General features: G+C 33.2%; 1 protein-coding gene and 1 long non-coding RNA gene across 3 annotated transcripts in view; one reads left to right on the forward strand and one right to left on the reverse strand.

Annotated features, from left to right (window-relative positions):
* The window catches only part of LOC144965197 (uncharacterized), a 567,438-nt gene that overhangs the window by 95,290 nt on the left and 454,648 nt on the right, over positions 1 to 17,500 (reverse strand). The gene's annotated exons all lie outside the window — the stretch shown is intronic.
* On the forward strand, positions 614 to 11,582 carry LOC144965190 (peptidase inhibitor 15-like). 2 transcript variants are annotated; one of them, XM_078900263.1, is made up of 8 exons: positions 614 to 715; positions 4,192 to 4,343; positions 5,136 to 5,354; positions 6,442 to 6,548; positions 7,516 to 7,604; positions 8,616 to 8,630; positions 9,900 to 10,010; positions 11,329 to 11,582. In XM_078900263.1, coding segments are annotated over exons 2-8 (684 nt in total). In that variant the 5' UTR covers positions 614 to 715; positions 4,192 to 4,202; the 3' UTR covers positions 11,331 to 11,582. The 2 variants fall into 2 exon arrangements, with proteins under 2 accessions (XP_078756389.1, XP_078756390.1); XM_078900264.1 differs by lacking the exon at positions 614 to 715 and adding an exon at positions 2,459 to 2,575.

Consider the following 17,500-nt stretch of genomic DNA (forward strand, 5'->3'; position numbering starts at 1 on the left):
TTATTTCTTACATGACTTGGCTTTATTCGATGCGATAATTTCTGTTTTGGGTTCAGTTATTTGCTAAATGAATTATTTAATATATAAACGTCTATGTAATATAATTATACTGAGGTTGATCTTTGACAACCTCCATACGTCACTCATTCAGGAACTTATTATTTTATGTATTGTGACTTAATTGGATTCTCTACATACACCTTATCGCAGCTAACTCAATTGAGCTATTATGCTGATATTATTCCTGTTAATTAGGATTATCTAGCTAATTATTATTATGTTTTCTAAAGCAAACGACAGAACAACAGAGAAGTTACTGATGTAATATGCACATTAATATATATTTATACTTTTGCTAATCAGATAATATCACGAATAACAATTTTTGAATCGTTAATGTGTCCAATTAAAATAATAAAGCGTTTGTCAAAGTATATCACTTCTGTTTTTCTTTTACATAACACTGCATAATTGGTATTAACTAGTTCACTATCGTACTATGGAAAAACACGTATTTAAAGTAATTTTTCAAATACGTGTTTTTTCTTTCCAGATTACGGCAATTAACTGGTTAATTGGATGCATATTAATTTTGGATAATGTCTGAAATAGCATGACTAAAAGAGGAACAATACAACCTGTTTGTACTATAAATACGTGATCGTCAGGAGTTGTCATCAAAGATCCAGCCCGACATAATCAAGAAGTCACTGTTGTGAGTATTACTCCAATTTTTATTCTTTACTTTAAACCAGGAGTATATTGTGAAATAGATAAGCCAATCCAATAAACTTACAGATTATAAATACCTATCGCTACAAAACTAAATAAAAGATTTATTGAAAATATGAATGGGAGCTGTTCTGATCAGTAATCAGGAGGTCCGAGGTTTGATCACCAGTCGAGGAAGACTGCTTTTATGAGATGGATATTGTTATTTTGTTTCTTTGCCTGGTACCGCTTCATAAACACATTTTAATATATTTAAAAATAAAAGATTGTGTAGATTGATAATTGAAACAAAAATTGATGGGAAAAAACCCGGATATCAATCAAAGTCACAAAAACAGCATTAGTGATGAGCAATAGCTAAGAGTTGATAACTGATGTCAATAGGAATATTTATTGCACCAGCATAAAAAGTAAATCAAAATATAGAAATGACTAATTTAACTGAAGCGAGTTTGAATCCATGATAACCTGTGGTAATATTAAAAGAGAATCACCACAAGTCTGAAGAAAGTATTTCAATTTCGTTATTTGTGAGATTAAGACAAGTGCTTAATGATGATGGTGATGATGATGATGATGATGATAACGATGATGATAATAATATTAATGATAATAGTTATGCTAATGATAATAGTAATGATATTGATAATGTTACTACTACTACTACTACTACTACTACTACTACTACTACTACTACTACTACTACTACTACTTCTACTACTACTACTACTACTACTACTACTACTACTACTACTACTACTACTACTACTACTACTACTACTACTAATAATAATAATAATAATAATAATACATGTAATAATAATGATAATAATAGTAATGTCAATGATGGTGACGATGCTGAGAACGATTATGTTAATGAATATGATAATCATAAAAAGATTATCATTAATTTTATTATCATTATGATAATGACGATAATGATGATGATGAGATTATTATTATTATTATTATTATTATTATTATTATTATTATTATTATTATTATTATTATTATTATTATTATTATTATTATTATTATTATTATTATTATTATTGTTGTTGTTGTTGTTGTTGTTTTATTATTATTATTATTATTATTATTATTATTATTATTATTATTGTTATTATTATTATATTATTATTATTATTATTATTATTATTATTATTATTATTATATTATTATTATTATTATTATTATTATTATTATTATTATTATTATCATCAATATCTTAACTATCATTAAACTAATTGTTGTCATTGTTATGGTAATTTTTTCTGGTCTAGTATAAATACTGCCGTTCAAGCAGATGTAGAAAAATACAAATGACGAATTGAAGTTACTACTGCCATGCTTCCAAAACCATTAAAATTCACAACCAATTACTCGTTCTATCTAAATTATATTTAGCTGAATTATCTCCCCAACTCAGCCACAGACACACACACACACATACACACACACAGGCACACACACACACACTCACACACGCACACAGGATAATAATAAAATCATCGGTCTATTGAGCGAAGTTGTTTTGTGCCGCCCTATATTTTTCAAATTTAGCAGATACTGCTTTTCGTTTAAATTTTTGCAAATTTTCGTTGGCACTTGCGCATCTCTCCTGCCTTACTGGCAATGAGAGGTACCTGTGGCTGCTGTACGAAGGTAAAAGACTGTTTTCTTCTGTTTTAAAACCACGGTTATCCACTTCCCACCACAAACAACTGATATTCTTATTACTGCTAAAATAACTAGGTCAGGCCGTCAAATATAGTTTTGCACACCTTGGGGTCTGACTTTGGGAGAAATCAAAACAAAATCAGTTTTATCATTGGAAGAACAGGTTTGTTGTAATCAAACGATACGGATGAAGAAAATGTCAATAAATATAGATCTTATGCTATTCGTTTTGCTCAAATTGATTTTAATCATCAATACGAATATTACACAAATCATTCACCGAGCAGAGCACCATGATGCTATAAATAAGAATCCTAGTCCATTAACCCGACACACACAGCAGTTCAACTTGTAGTTATGTTAATGCCTTTGGAGTATATAAGTAGTGCATTGAGGTTGGATTTTCTATTCCTTCTATGAATGACTGTTATCACAGTTGATATTCGAAAGAAAAAATTTCATATGGCAGTCTAATTGCTGTTGTCATGTAGCTCTTTAAAAAAAATGATATTCACAAATCTCAATGAACAGACGTTTATCGAAATCCATACCGAAACAACTATGAAAGGATCCATAAGCTTCAATGATCGGGTGATATACAGTTTATTCTCTAGAGGAAAATCGACAAATGGACCTCTTTTACAAAATATGCCCATCGTAAATGCCAGTTACGTGAGTACATCTCTTTAAAATTCAAACCACACATGCCCCCCCCCCCTCCTTTTTTTACACACAATATACACACATTCTAAAATAAATAAACCCACTAGAACATTGATATTGAGCAATATCCACTAAGTGAGCTCAAGACACTTAAAAAGGGCTCCTAAGCCAAAAGCAACATGAAGACGACACATGGTGCCTGTTGGGCGAGATAACATTTTCCTCCAACACAGACAACACTGGTCAGGTACTCATTTTACACCTGGGTAGGTGAGAGAATGTTTTCGATCCATCCCGCCTTAAATAAACAGCCAGCAACCGCAAGATAAACATTAACCTTTAACATGATCGTCAAATTGATTTGAAGGAACACAACATTCTATTCTGAGCGGGGTTAAAAGAACCAAAACAATCTCACTCACACGTGGTTGAACACATTTACAAACTTTGATAAATAGGCTTTCATTGTGCCTTCATTGATTTACACCGCTTTTACGAAAACAAGAATATCAAAAATTGAAAGAAGAGAGCACACAACAAAAACTAGCTGGCATATAATGTCAAGACAGTCAGACGATGTTTCAGTGCCAGATTAATTTAGGTAAAATGCCAAACAAATGACTGGGAATTTCGGATTGGTCTAAGTCAATGCCCAAATTTGAGAGGTATCACATTTTCTAGTAAATGCCCGTAAAAGTGAATAAAAATCATGAATTTCTTATCCCACTTCCATGGTTAGTGTCTCGACAGGACTTTTTTGTTTGTTTATTGACCATTTATTTAAAATGGCATTAAATATTACTATACTATCATCTTCTTCTTCATCATCATCATCATCATCATCATCATCATCATCATCATCATCATCATCATCATCATCATCATCATCATCATCACCACCACCACCACCATCATCATCATCATCATCATCATCATCATCATCATCATCAACATCATCGTCACCATTACCATCATCATTATCATCAATATCATATTACCCATATCACAGCATACTGTATATCATGAGCTATGCGTTCTTAAAATTATTATAATTTATGATCTTGTAAAAATAACATTATGTAATTCAGAAATCTGTCACTCTTTATTTTCAACCAGATTGCCTCACCATGAACTCTTTCGTGATTGTATTGACGTTAGCCTTCGTTGGTCAAATGGTCCATTGCTGGGATCAGGGTCTCAGAGACTACATCCTCAACATCCACAATGACATGAGGAAGAGACCTAAGGCGTGTGAAATGCACAAAATGGTAAGCAACATTTCTTTTTTATATGAGACATAAAGAATAGAAAGTGAAGCAAAGAAAATCTGGGAAGGATAACCATTGATTTGTGAGTAAGCGCGTTGACAACCATTTTTATAGAATATTGTTTTGAACATTTTATTTCTTTGTAATGTCACCCAGATATTCTTGCTTTTATTTAGACCAAGAAGAAGATTGAAATCTCATATTTGAAGACTGTATTTCCACTATCAAAATCTTTAAAAGCATTATATTTATACTAGACCAAAATTGCAGGATTCTGTTTGGCAATATATATATATATATATATATATATATATATATATATATATATATATATATATATATATATATACAGACACACACACATATGTGTGTGTGTGTGTGTGGGTGGGTGGGTGTGGGTGGGTGTGTGGAGAAATCTGATTTACCAAAATTGGATCTTGAAATATATCTGCCTTTTCTCTACATATGAATTAAAAAGGAAGCTGGTTTGTTTAAATATAATTTGCACGAGTAACCAATAATATAATATTGTATATGGGATCCATACTATAAACGTTTTGCACGGGTTTATTTACATATACAACTTACTCATTCATATCATTTCGCATTCGCCCCCAGAGCTCGCTCATATGATAAGTACTTATAACTTCGTTTGTAATATCGCTCGATTTTGTTTACAATTTTGTGAGTAATTATTATCCTTTATCTTCTCAGCTCCCTTCATTTCTTGTTATTATCAACATAAGTGCCTGCTCTACTCACTATTCTGAATCCTTAATCTTATACACACAGGAATATGACATGGACCTGGAGAGACAAGCTAAAAGCTGGGCTCAACGCTGTGTCTTCAAACATGAAATGAAAAAAGGACGTGGAGAAAATTTGGCCTTTAACACCAACAAATTGGATGACAAGAAATTATTAGATATTGCCACCGACGACTGGTATAACGAGATCAAGGATTTTAGATATGGCCAGAACTCCTGCTTCATGTCATGCCACTACACACAGGTGAATAATTATTTTGCCTGTGTGAAATTGTTATAATAATAATATTAATGAATGTTGTTCGTTAAACGTTGGAAAATATTATCGATGCATTAAAGTTTCGAAACGCATTAACGATTTTTAAAAGCCTATTAGCTCCGAAACGAAACGTGACGGTAAGAACAATGCATTGCTAAAAATTAACATCAAATATTAAAAACAAAAACAAAAGATAAACAAACACCGGTAAGAATGATATGGACGATGCATTAATTTTCTTAAAAAAATAAAAGAAAATTGAAAAAAAATAATTAAAAAAACTGAAAATTATATATAAATAAATAAATATATAAATAAATAAAAGGAAACAGTGTCCCCCTCCACCCAAAATAACAATATAACAAACAAACGATAAATCGAATACTGATAATAAAGATAAGAACAATGCATTATTCATTTAAAGTGACTTCCTTAAGGTTCGAACCTGGATTATCTAGGGTTGAAAGTATAACCAGAGATGATTTTATTAGCTCCTCGGGATTAACATATTAACCACTGCATCAGGAGTTACTTGCCTTTTAATAATGGTTAAGCATGACATTGTTAATCTATTTTCAACCTTATAAACAATATGTCTATCTTTTTAATCTCGTGGTTTTAAACGTTGGTTACACATATTTCATATTATTTGTATCTTATTATCTAGACAATCGTAAATGTGTGTTGCTCTGTGGTTTTAACTTGTGAGACTCTGTTTTATGTGTTGGTTATAGCGTTGATTGGATCGGAAAACTAACTGAACAAAGCCGCTCTCCCTTTTGGTTGATATTTTCACATTGCCCAAAAAGACAGAGCAATGTATTTGAAAAAAATGTCAATGTTTCTTAAATAATCACTTTGTATTATTATTATTATTATTATTATTATTATTATTATTATTATTATTATTATTATTATTATTATTATTATTATTATTATTATTATTATTATTATTATTATTTTCATCATCAATATCTTAACTATCATTAAACTGATTGTTGTCATTGTTATGCTAATTTTTTCTTTAGGTTATCGACTAACAAACCTATATAATTTTTTTTTCCATTACCAGCTGGTATGGTCTACCACGAACAAAGTAGGTTGTTACGCTCACCAATGTCCAAATCTAGTCGGCGGAGCTCGAGACGCTTTCTACCTTGTCTGCTTCTACACTCCAATGTAAGTCTATCCCTTTTCTATCAAGTTGATTGATTTAATTTTGGGCATGATTCTCCTTGTGGGGTGAACATGACGTAGATGGCAAGGATTGATAAGAGTTGACGTTGATACGGTGATGCTAAGTTGAATATAATGATTTGGTGATTGATTAATGACAAATAGAATAGATCAATGGAGGTGGCGACGATGATGACGACCACTATGGTGTTGGTGGTGATGATGAAGATGATGATGAAAATGATGATGATGATGATGATGATGATGATGATGATGATGATGATGATGATAATGATGATGGTGATAATGATGATGATGATGATGATGATGATGATGATGATGATGATGATGATGATGATGATGATGATGATGATGATGAGAATGATGATGGTGATAATGATGATGATGATGATGATGATGATGATGATGATGATGATGATGATGATGATGAGAATGATGGTGATGATGATGACAGCTATTTTTGAATTCTTTCCTCTTAAGGCCACAATGTCATAAGCGTTGTGCGAGTATGTCGTCTCTTGTTATGTACTCGCCTTCGGTACGGAAGGTCCTGGGTTTGAGTCCCACTCTGAGCGGCGCATGGTCGAGCACTTGGAAAAGTCTCTTTAGTCACATTCTCTCACCGCACTCAGGTGTTAAATGAGTATCTGGTCAATAACAGCGCCTATGTCCGAAAATTTGTAATTTCGCCTAACAGGCATCATCTTTTGTCCTACATTTTAAGCATTGCTGTTGGTTAAGGAACCCTTGTGAAACGCTTTGAGCAAGTTTAGTGGATATTGCTGTTAAAAAATTTCTTCAGATACTATAATGCCCAATTGCACTCTATTTTCCTTCGTTGTGAATTGGCAGTAAAGACACCTTTGATTATACCTGTTAGTTTAGGTTATAAGATGGTCGCCAACTTATGCATTGAACGTGATTAATGCTTTTTAACCTATTCTACCAGGGGTAACTGGATGGGAGAGCAACCGTACAAGACAACTTGCCCCGCACCATGTTTGAAAGGACAGAAGAATGAGGGAGGCCTATGTGTTGGTATGTTGAATAATCCAGTGATAAAATGACGAAGAACACATGTTCTACTCGTACATAGCTTCTATAATCCAACATTTCTCATCACAAAACAGTGCTCAAAAATAGGATATAAAATAGATAGATATAATGATATAAAGTAGTAATTTAAAACTTCATGAAGGAACTATTTACAAAAATGTTTATCTTTCAAAAGGAAAATGAGGAAATTTATAATCGAAGAGTAACCACGCTATTATGAAATTGGGAGCTCTTCAGTGTCATAAGACTCATGGACTCAGATTTTATACTGGTTTATACTGTGTTGAAGGGACATAAACCTTAGGCAATTGGACATCTACCTTAGACACTCCTCTTATTCGAAGTTAAATGTCCATTTACCAATGTGGAAACCGGTATAAAGTCTGACAGCAAGAGTCCAAAGAGCTCCTGATCTCCAAAGTCGATCTTCTTAAAGTACATACCGCATTATCTAACCGATTCATTCACTCCTGATTGGACCGAGAGGTCCGGCTCTTTCGATTGAAATGTGAATGCTCGACCAACTGAGCTAACTTGACTCCTGGAGTATTGTAAGCTATGTATATATATATATATATATATATATATATATATATATATATATGTATATATATATATATATATATATACATAATATATATATATATAGAGAGAGAGAGGGAGAGAGAGAGAGAGAGAGAGAGAGAGAGAGAGAGAGAGAGAGAGAGAGAGAGAGAGAGAAGATCATGTCACCCGGTTTTGCCTTAAGAGGATCTGGAAAAACAATTAAGTACTCTATTTCAACAAGTTCTAAATAAATGAATAAGGTACAAAATGATTTCCAGATTAAATTCTAATCTATAAAAGATATTGTCAGTTAATTTTCTCATTTTCAACACTATTTTTAAAAAATATATTGTAAATGTACTACGTAGAATTGATTGGTAATCTATTTCAAAGTTTTATCAATCAAAACTTTCCATTTGTAATCTCAAAATATTTCTATTTTTCCAGGTGAGGCAGTCAAAGGTAAGTGGTATTGTTTGATTACAATTTTGATTCCTCTTTTAAAAATGATTATGAAAACTAAAGATAGATTAATGCTACGAAATCAATATGAAAATCTAATTTTTAATAATGTAGCTCCTCAGTATTGTAGTCAAGAATCAAAAATATTTGTAATGGTTTTTATATATATACTGTTATGTTGATGAAGTATGAGATTGTTCTGAATGAATAGTACTAGTGGAAATAATGGTAGTGGTGGTGGTGGTGGTGGTGGTGGTGATGATGATGATGATGATGATGATGATGATGATGATGATGATGATGATGATGATGATGATGATGATGATGAGTCCGACTTAGACAAAGTTATTTTCATGGCTATTCTATTTCTATTTCCAATTTCTATATAATCTATTTTGTGGTGTCAGTCTTTGCTCTGTAACTTACTGAATTTAGTAATAGGCTTGCATCAGTGTTTGATTAATTACTATAGGTGAAATACAAAACAAAACTCTCATGACTGCAATATGATATCTTTGAGAACGACACATTACACGTGTTATTGAGCAAACTCTGGAACGAATAGGTAATGTTGCTGCATACATTTTGGGATTTTGTAAAAGAGTTGATATAATAAGGACGTGTAAAAATGACTTTTACTTTGTAAGAAATTAATATTTGATTCCACACGCAGATGTGGTTATTTTTATTTTTTTTTTAAAATCCCATTTATTTCTTATAGGATTTTGTGTTTTAATTGGTATGCATAGCATTCGCCTTCGGATCAATAGGTTCTGGTTTATATTCTTTGAGCAGCTCACGTTTCAAATCCAGATTTAAGGCTATCTAGTTTAAACTGTCTGAAACAAAAACAATTGAAATCGTTATCATAATCAATTCCGTAAAATACCAATGTTTGGTTTCATATTTTTCAATTTAGCGCTCAATTGGCTTCAACCTGGCAGTCTAATGTGGCTAACCATAGGAATATGCTGCGATCAATAATATAAGATTGCTGGCACCTAAGAGTCAATGTTTCCACATGTATTTAATTATGTTTAAAAGTACAAATGCCTAAAACATGAATTGTTCAATTTGATACTAAAAACAAGATAATATATGCATGGCGCCTAAAGCACCATATGCTCAGAAGCAAATTATGTATATACCAAATAGAATGAGAAGTTTTCATCTTTGCTTTTACAGGATTCTAGATCACTTGTTAGAAAAGGGAGATTGTTTTGTATATTTTTGATAAAGAAAATATTTGATTTTTAATTTCAATTTTAGAATGCAAGGACACTAATGCAAGCTGCGGCAATTGGGCTGCCAGTGGAGAGTGTCAGAAAAATCCCAAGTACATGAAATCCAAATGCCAGAAATCTTGCAATTCATGCCCTTGTAAGTATTAGATGCAAAACTTACACTGATATTTTTTTTTTATTTTGGCCAAACATTCTCTTTTTCAGACAAAAATGACTTTCAGCTGGTCAAATCGTCTTAACTTTGAGGCCACTGAAGAATCAAAAATTTGAGAACTTTGATATGCTTATGTTGAATGTTATTTTCACTTTTATTTTAAAATCATTTGAGATAAGAAAGTATAATTCTGGACACAATTTTTAAAAGAACGTAGTGTCAGATTACAATCTTAGGCTCTATTTTAGACTGATATTAATGCTACATGACTTTGTTTCTATCTTTCACACTTTATACTCTTTCGTCCATATTTAATTTAGTTTAAAATCACCCCTTAAACAGATAAAAACAATAGCTCTATTTTTTCACAATGCTTTAGCTGAGAAATTTATTAACTGGCAGAATTTATCCATTCTACCGAAGAGAAAAAGGCCCAATCTTTTGGAGCATTGAAGAGCATTCAGCTGAAGTTTATGTTCTAGCCAAGTAGATGGTAGTTTGTCTCAAAACTGTTTATTTGTCAGAGCCTAAATAGACTCAGGGATTCAGATGCTCAATTAATTGGTAGATTCCTCAGACAAAAGGTATCGGTCTCGGATTGAATCGACTTGTGAAAATTCTATAAACTGTCAGCCAGGCAGTAATTATTATGTTTCTAGGAAATTCAACCTACTTGTGTCCTAATTGAGTGTTGTTTATATTCACTCATTTGCTCTGCCAATTAATTAGGTCACACAGGCCCGATTAGTTACTGTAATTCCAACGTAGTATATATCATTTAATATTAGAGTATTTCAGGCAAAGTAGGAGAAATCAAAGCTTAAAAAGAAGCCACCATTTCAATTTTCATATTCAATGCTATTGGAAACATATTGCTAATTAATTATAGTAGAATGCTCAGGATAATTACGAAGCGTTTATTTTAATTTGACGATCTATTTTTAGGACATGGCTACCAAAATGTACGTTCTAGAAAAATGTCAAATTCTACCACATGGTCATAATTGCAAAAACCTTCAATTCTATTGTCATCACTCAGCTGTGCATGAAATTTGCAATTAATCAACGTCCTTATGACCATAAGAAACTAAAAGAATTATGTCATATTTGTTAATGCCCTTCAAAATCAAAGCTCTTTGATTCTGTATAAATGGTTTTAACATCGTTTCACTTCACTTTTAAATTTCATTCGTCATTTTGTCATTATTCCGTCCAACAAATTGTGTATAACATAGTAGATCTATTATAAAAAGATTAAACAATATTGCCAAAACAAAATATTTTTATTTATTTCTTCCAGAGAACCAAGATTGGATCCTACTCCTTTCCCTCTATTTTTTAAATATATGAAAATTGATGTGTGTTGAAAGGCTGATATTGTGAGAGAGTTAAAGAATAGGGAAAACCCAGTTATTTTTATGTGAGAGTCTATTTTTTTTTCAAAAAATCAAATTCTATTTTCATTTTCATATAATAAATGATATATATATTTATTCAGTAAAATGTATTATGTGTTATATTCAAGATATAAATAAATCATACTTATAAGGCTAATACCATTTCTCCTGTTCATTTATAACTCTTATGACTAAACATTACTATGTTTAAATTCCATTACCAAAGCATTGATTTAAATGCTATTGTATAAAATTTACCAAAAATTTATCCGGAATGGTGTGCTCCCTTTTACTCTGTTGGCAGAGCATTAACATAGAGGGATCAGTGCGATTACGGATACAGTGGAGAATTATTTCTTCCGCAACCCTCCCCCCCCCCCCCCCTCCCTCTCCCCCCTTATCTACCACAATAATTGGGTAGCTGAGCCTGTTAGATCTGGCGTAAGTACAGTAATCGCTATTTCCCTTTTAGAGTTATAGAAACCGGTATAAACCCCGGCCCATGAGCCTTATTGTTCATATGAACCACGTAATTTTTATTGAGGAAAGTACGGGCCCCGATAAGTCAAAACACCCCAAAGTCTCGGTTGAGTTGTCTATGTTGGGGGAAAATGTAATATCGCCCAACAGGCATCATGTCTCGGCCTACATGTTAAGTGTTGCTGTTGGCTAGGGACCCCTTGTTAAGAGCATTGAGCACGATGATTGGATATTGCTCAGTAATAAGAATCTATTATTCACCCTGCCTTCCAATAAAGGATAAAAACTCTCATGTTTTCGTTGTGAATGCCATTTTGGCACCTGAACCACCCTGACACCATACCTATTTAAGGCAATGGGTCACATTTGGTAGTAGTAGTATCGTTCGGCTACTATGTTCAGGGTATCAATCCAGGTTCGGAAATCATCATCACATTTGTTGATGGTTTCAAATCCCCCTTCTAGTTTTGTCTCTGGGCAATCTGATTTGGTGACTTGTACTTTGTGATGAAGGGTTCCGATAATTTGGTAGAGCATTCCCCTCACCATCGAGGGGGTCGATGTTGATCCCGGGTGTATTCGAAGATTGTTTTTCTTATCTGACATCTCCATCTGTCGACCAAACAGTGCTGGGGTAGCTGAGTATGTTAGATCTGACAGAAAGTATTTTGCGATTGATAAGCGTCCTATTCAAATATAATGGGGTTATCTGTTAACGTCCAGATCTTACACCATAGTGCAATTGTGTAAAAATATAATGGGGTTATCTGTTAACGTCCAGACCTTACACCATAGTGCAATTGTATAAAAATAAAATAGGGTTATCTGTTAACGTCCAGACCTTACACCATAGTGCAATTGTATAAAAATATAATGGGGTTATCTGTTAACGTCCAGACCTTACACCATAGTGCAATTGTATAAAAATATAATGGGGTTATCTGTTAACGTCCAGACCTTACACCATAGTGCAATTGTATAAAAATATAATGGGGTTATCTGTTAACGTCCAGACCTTACACCATAGTGCAATTGTATAAAAATATAATGGGGTTATCTGTTAACGTCCAGATCTTACACCATAGTGCAATTATGTGAGGATGTGAGTAAAGAACCGATTCTAAAGACTCAATTTTGCGCCTCTCAAAGCCTCCCAAAGAAAGCAGCCTCTGCTATATATATATATATATATATATATATATATATATATATATATATATATATATATATATATATATATATAGAGAGAGAGAGAGAGAGAGAGAGAGAGAGGAAGTGGGGGGGGGGGGGGGGCAGAATCTACTCCAATACACTCAGCGAATAATAAGAGACTGGTCGAATGTGTCATATAGACAGGAATACCTAGCCCTTGTCTGCCCAAAGAATCGTTGTTGAATTCTTGGAAAACACTTTTTACTCGCATATTAAAACAATACTTAGGTATTGAATGAGTATCTGGCCAGTAACAGCGTTTTTTTCAGATGGCTTCATGTTTTGTTTTTCATGGTCAGTGACGGAAAACATTTACTAGGTATTACAATACATAAACGCCTCAATTTTTACATGTTGCATATTAATTACTACATTGCTTAAGAAATCAGAGAGCAAATTGCGGACAACTATAAACATCTCCAAAATCTTTTTTTCAATTCCAGATTCGACGGCGGATCTCCAAATTTATTGAATGTTTTATAATCAGGTATTGTAAGAAATAAACCAAAAACATTTCTGTAATTTTGACGAATATCGGGCCTCACAACTCACAATCATTAAAAAAGTTAAGAATCTATAAAGAGTAATAGAGGTATTATCACAGGTTAGTTTTCTCTCACTAAATCAGTCTCCTGACCAAGTTTGTCATAGAAAAGTCATGAGATATAATTTTGCGGTAAAGGCCCTCAATCCAGATTTGTCATCAGCTTTCATCAATAATATTAGGGCATCCGACCTTGTCTATTTCTTTATATTGTCCATCCAGACTTTGTTTGCCGTCATTTCCTTCAACCTTCCTCCAAGGTCCATTGCATGATAGGTTTCGGCAATGTCTTATATATAGCGAGAACTGCGGTCAAAGCAAGACAATTTCCACCTTTTGACTATAGACAGGGTCTTCCCGATAGTCCAGTTGGTAGAATTTGCTTCACCCGTAAAAGGACCGAGTTCTATCACGAGTTAAGTCGATATTTCTTTTTCTGGCCCACTGTCCACCCAGCACTGATCAGATAGCAGGGTCTCTTCTGGTGAAAGGTAATTTTCGATATATTAAAGTCCTAAGTAATTGCTATTGCCTGTTCACGGTATAGGTTTTATGAACAACCAGAATAGCCAGTTTTCCAAAACATTAACTGGAGTGCGCCAAGGCACCCATAGGTTAGGAATGAAAAAAGGTTATTACAGCCATACATTGTACTTTTGAAATCACTACCAATTTCATTAAGCATAGGAAACCGGCACACATCTGAAACATTTTATTCACCAATCTGGAGTAAAAGAATATCAATTTCTAGAAAGAAAAAAAAAGGTTCAGTATAATTGATAACTCTTAAAATTGGTTCCATTCTTAGACTATTCTCTAGATTTTCAAACAATCTCAAGTGTTCTCAACTGTTAAATAATAGTTTGGTTGTAATAGCCAGGGGTGTTGTGTCTAAGCTTTTAAAAAAATAAGCGTCAATGGATGTTATCAGATAGTGAATAAATGTTAATGCTATTAAAACCATATTTATGTAGATCATTTTACGTACTAATGCAATCGAGTAAGGTATGAGAATGCATACCTGACTATACAAATGCCATCAGGAAGTGCATTTGATAGAATTAAAGCTTGGTATTATCTGACTGACATTTTCTAGTTAAACAACAAACCGTGTTTTTTTAAAATATCAAAATAAATGTTACAATATTTTTTTTGAAATCTATGAAACGAGGATTTATAATTATAACATCACCAGGGCTAAGGTAGGGTGGAGATCCCCATAGCTCAGTTGGTAGAGCAGTCGCTTCAGAATCAAAGGGACCGAGATTTATTTCCCCCCCCCCCCCCCCTTCCAGCCAGCAATGATTGGGTCGCTCGGTCTGTTCGAACTGGTGGAAAGTACTTTGTGATAGACTAGCGTCCTAATCAGAGGGTAGCAAGCAACTGCCATTGTCCGCTTCACGCTATAGAAACCGGAATAAACTTCGGCTCCATGGGTCTAATGGCTCTGAAGGACTACATTTTTACGGTAGGGTTGATGTAACCAAAACTATAATGGCATAAATAAGTAAATGTGACATCTCTTATTTTGACAAAAATCAAGCGGCCAGCATGACCCATTGGTAGTTGCAGATACTGCATGCGTGGAGTAAAATAGAAGCTCCTAACAGGTGACGTTCCCTGTACAGAATGTAAATAGGGTATATTATATTACCTGCCAATGGGCATTGCGTCCCAAGTACATTGGGAACTTGGAAATTGGCTATACAAAGACACATATCGAATCTTCTTCCTTCTTTTCGTATTTATTTTTTGATTTTCGCTTTTTCAATTTAGTAAGACTATGTCAAAAACGGTAGAGTTGAAAATGACACTTTGCCAATGTTTGAAATTGCATGGTTGTAATTTTTAACCTCTATGTTTTGTTTTCCTCTTTAAGCTCATAATTAATCTTATTGGACTGATTTTATGGCCATTGATTGTGATTACTGATAACTACAAAAATAATGAGGTAATTAAAACAAGTTCTCAGAGTAGCACCGGTCTTTTTCAAAATCCAGTTCGCGAGTTTATCAAATACCGAGCATTCGAAATGAATTGATGAAAATAGTAACTTTTGAGAAAATGGTTACCGATATAACATTTAGTGGTCTTTGAGATCCCACGGGGCCGGTGTCTACCCCGGTTCCTATATCGATATAAAGAGGAACAACTGACTGCATATTTATCTTGCATGGTTTATTAGAATTATTTTTAAACAACTCTAAGCCCTTATATATTGTGCTTTTATTGACTTAAAGCAAGCATTTGACAGTGCTAATAGAAGGGCTCTGTGGTTTAAGTTACACAAGAACAAAGTCAATTGTAAAGTCACAAACATTCTTCAAAATATGTACAGTAAAATAAAACTTTGCATCAAACAGTCAATTTTCAAATCCACTACGAACAAGTGCGATGACCCTCATGATGAATGTTTCTTCACATCAACAAATGGGGTTCTTCAGGGAGAGTCTCTATCTCCGTTTCTTTTCTCTGTGTTTATAAATGACATTAACGAAGCTTTTGAACAGCATAACGACATAGGTGTAAACATTAACACATTGCTGTTAACTGTCCTTTTATTTGCCGATGATATGGTTTTATTCAGTGAAAGCAGAAGAGGTTTACAACGAGGACTTAATTGTCTAAGTGATTACTGTTACAAACGGGGTTTGCGCGTTAACACAACAAAAACCAAATGCGTTGCCTTTAAAAGAGGTGGAAAGATCGGGATGATGGACAGGTGGTTTTATAGAGACAAATTATTAGAAACAGTAGGGCAAGTCAAGTATCTGGGGTTTATGTTTGGTAGTAGTGGAAGATTTACGAAAGGAATACAGAACCTTGTAGACCTAGGTCGTAGAACAATGTTTAACTTATATTCTCTGCTCCACCAATATCAGGAATTATCACCTTCCACCCAACTCCATCTGTTTAATACTCTAATATCACCAATACTTAATTATTCGTGCGAAATATGGGGCTATTGTGAAGCGGTAAAAATGGAACAAATGCATTTAGGATTCTTAAAATCCATACTGGGGGTAAGGAAATCTACACCGTCAGCTTTCGTATATCATGAATTAAAAGTATTCCCATTAATCAATCAGCGATTAATAAGAGTAATTAAATACTGGTTTAAAATTTTAAAACTACAAGAAAACAATCCAGTCAAGATAATTTATAATAAATTATTAACACAGGCTACAGAGCATATCTCTTGTACTAACTGGGTAACTTTGCTAAGAGGAATGTTGTGTAAATATGGTTTTGGATACGTTTGGGTTAATCAATACGTTGAAAATGAGAATATGTTTTTACATACTTTCAGTCAACGCCTTAAAGATATTTTTTTACAAAAATGTAAAGAGGAGATAAGATCAACTAGCGATCATAGACTTTATAACATTTGGACAATGACAATTCTGTACGCTATATATTCGAGATTAAAGAAAAAGTAATTCGATTCGCCATTACAAAAATTAGATTGGGTTCTCATAATTTTATGTGCGAAAGGGGGAGGTGGCAGAGACCAAAAATTGATTTTCCTTCTAGGCTCTGTATAAATTGTAACTCAATTGAAGATGAGTACCACATAATCTGTGAATGCAGACGGTATAACTATTTCAGAGGAAAATATTTACCTAAGTATTTAATTGAAAAGCCCAATATGTACAAGTTTATACAATTTGTAAATAACTCCACAGGGACAGAATTGAGAAGATTTGGAATTTTTTGTCGAAAAGTTTTGATCGAACATGAAAAAAATGTTAGTTAGGCACCTGGTATTACTGGAGAATTAAAATACATTTGATTTTTTTTTTTTTTTTTTTTTTCATTGTGGTATGCATTAATGTATA

This window comes from Berghia stephanieae, chromosome 2 (genome assembly GCF_034508935.2).
Source record: "Berghia stephanieae isolate SIO BIC M18660-M18661 chromosome 2, UCSD_Bste_1.3, whole genome shotgun sequence".
NCBI classification, from domain to species: domain Eukaryota; kingdom Metazoa; phylum Mollusca; class Gastropoda; order Nudibranchia; family Aeolidiidae; genus Berghia; species Berghia stephanieae.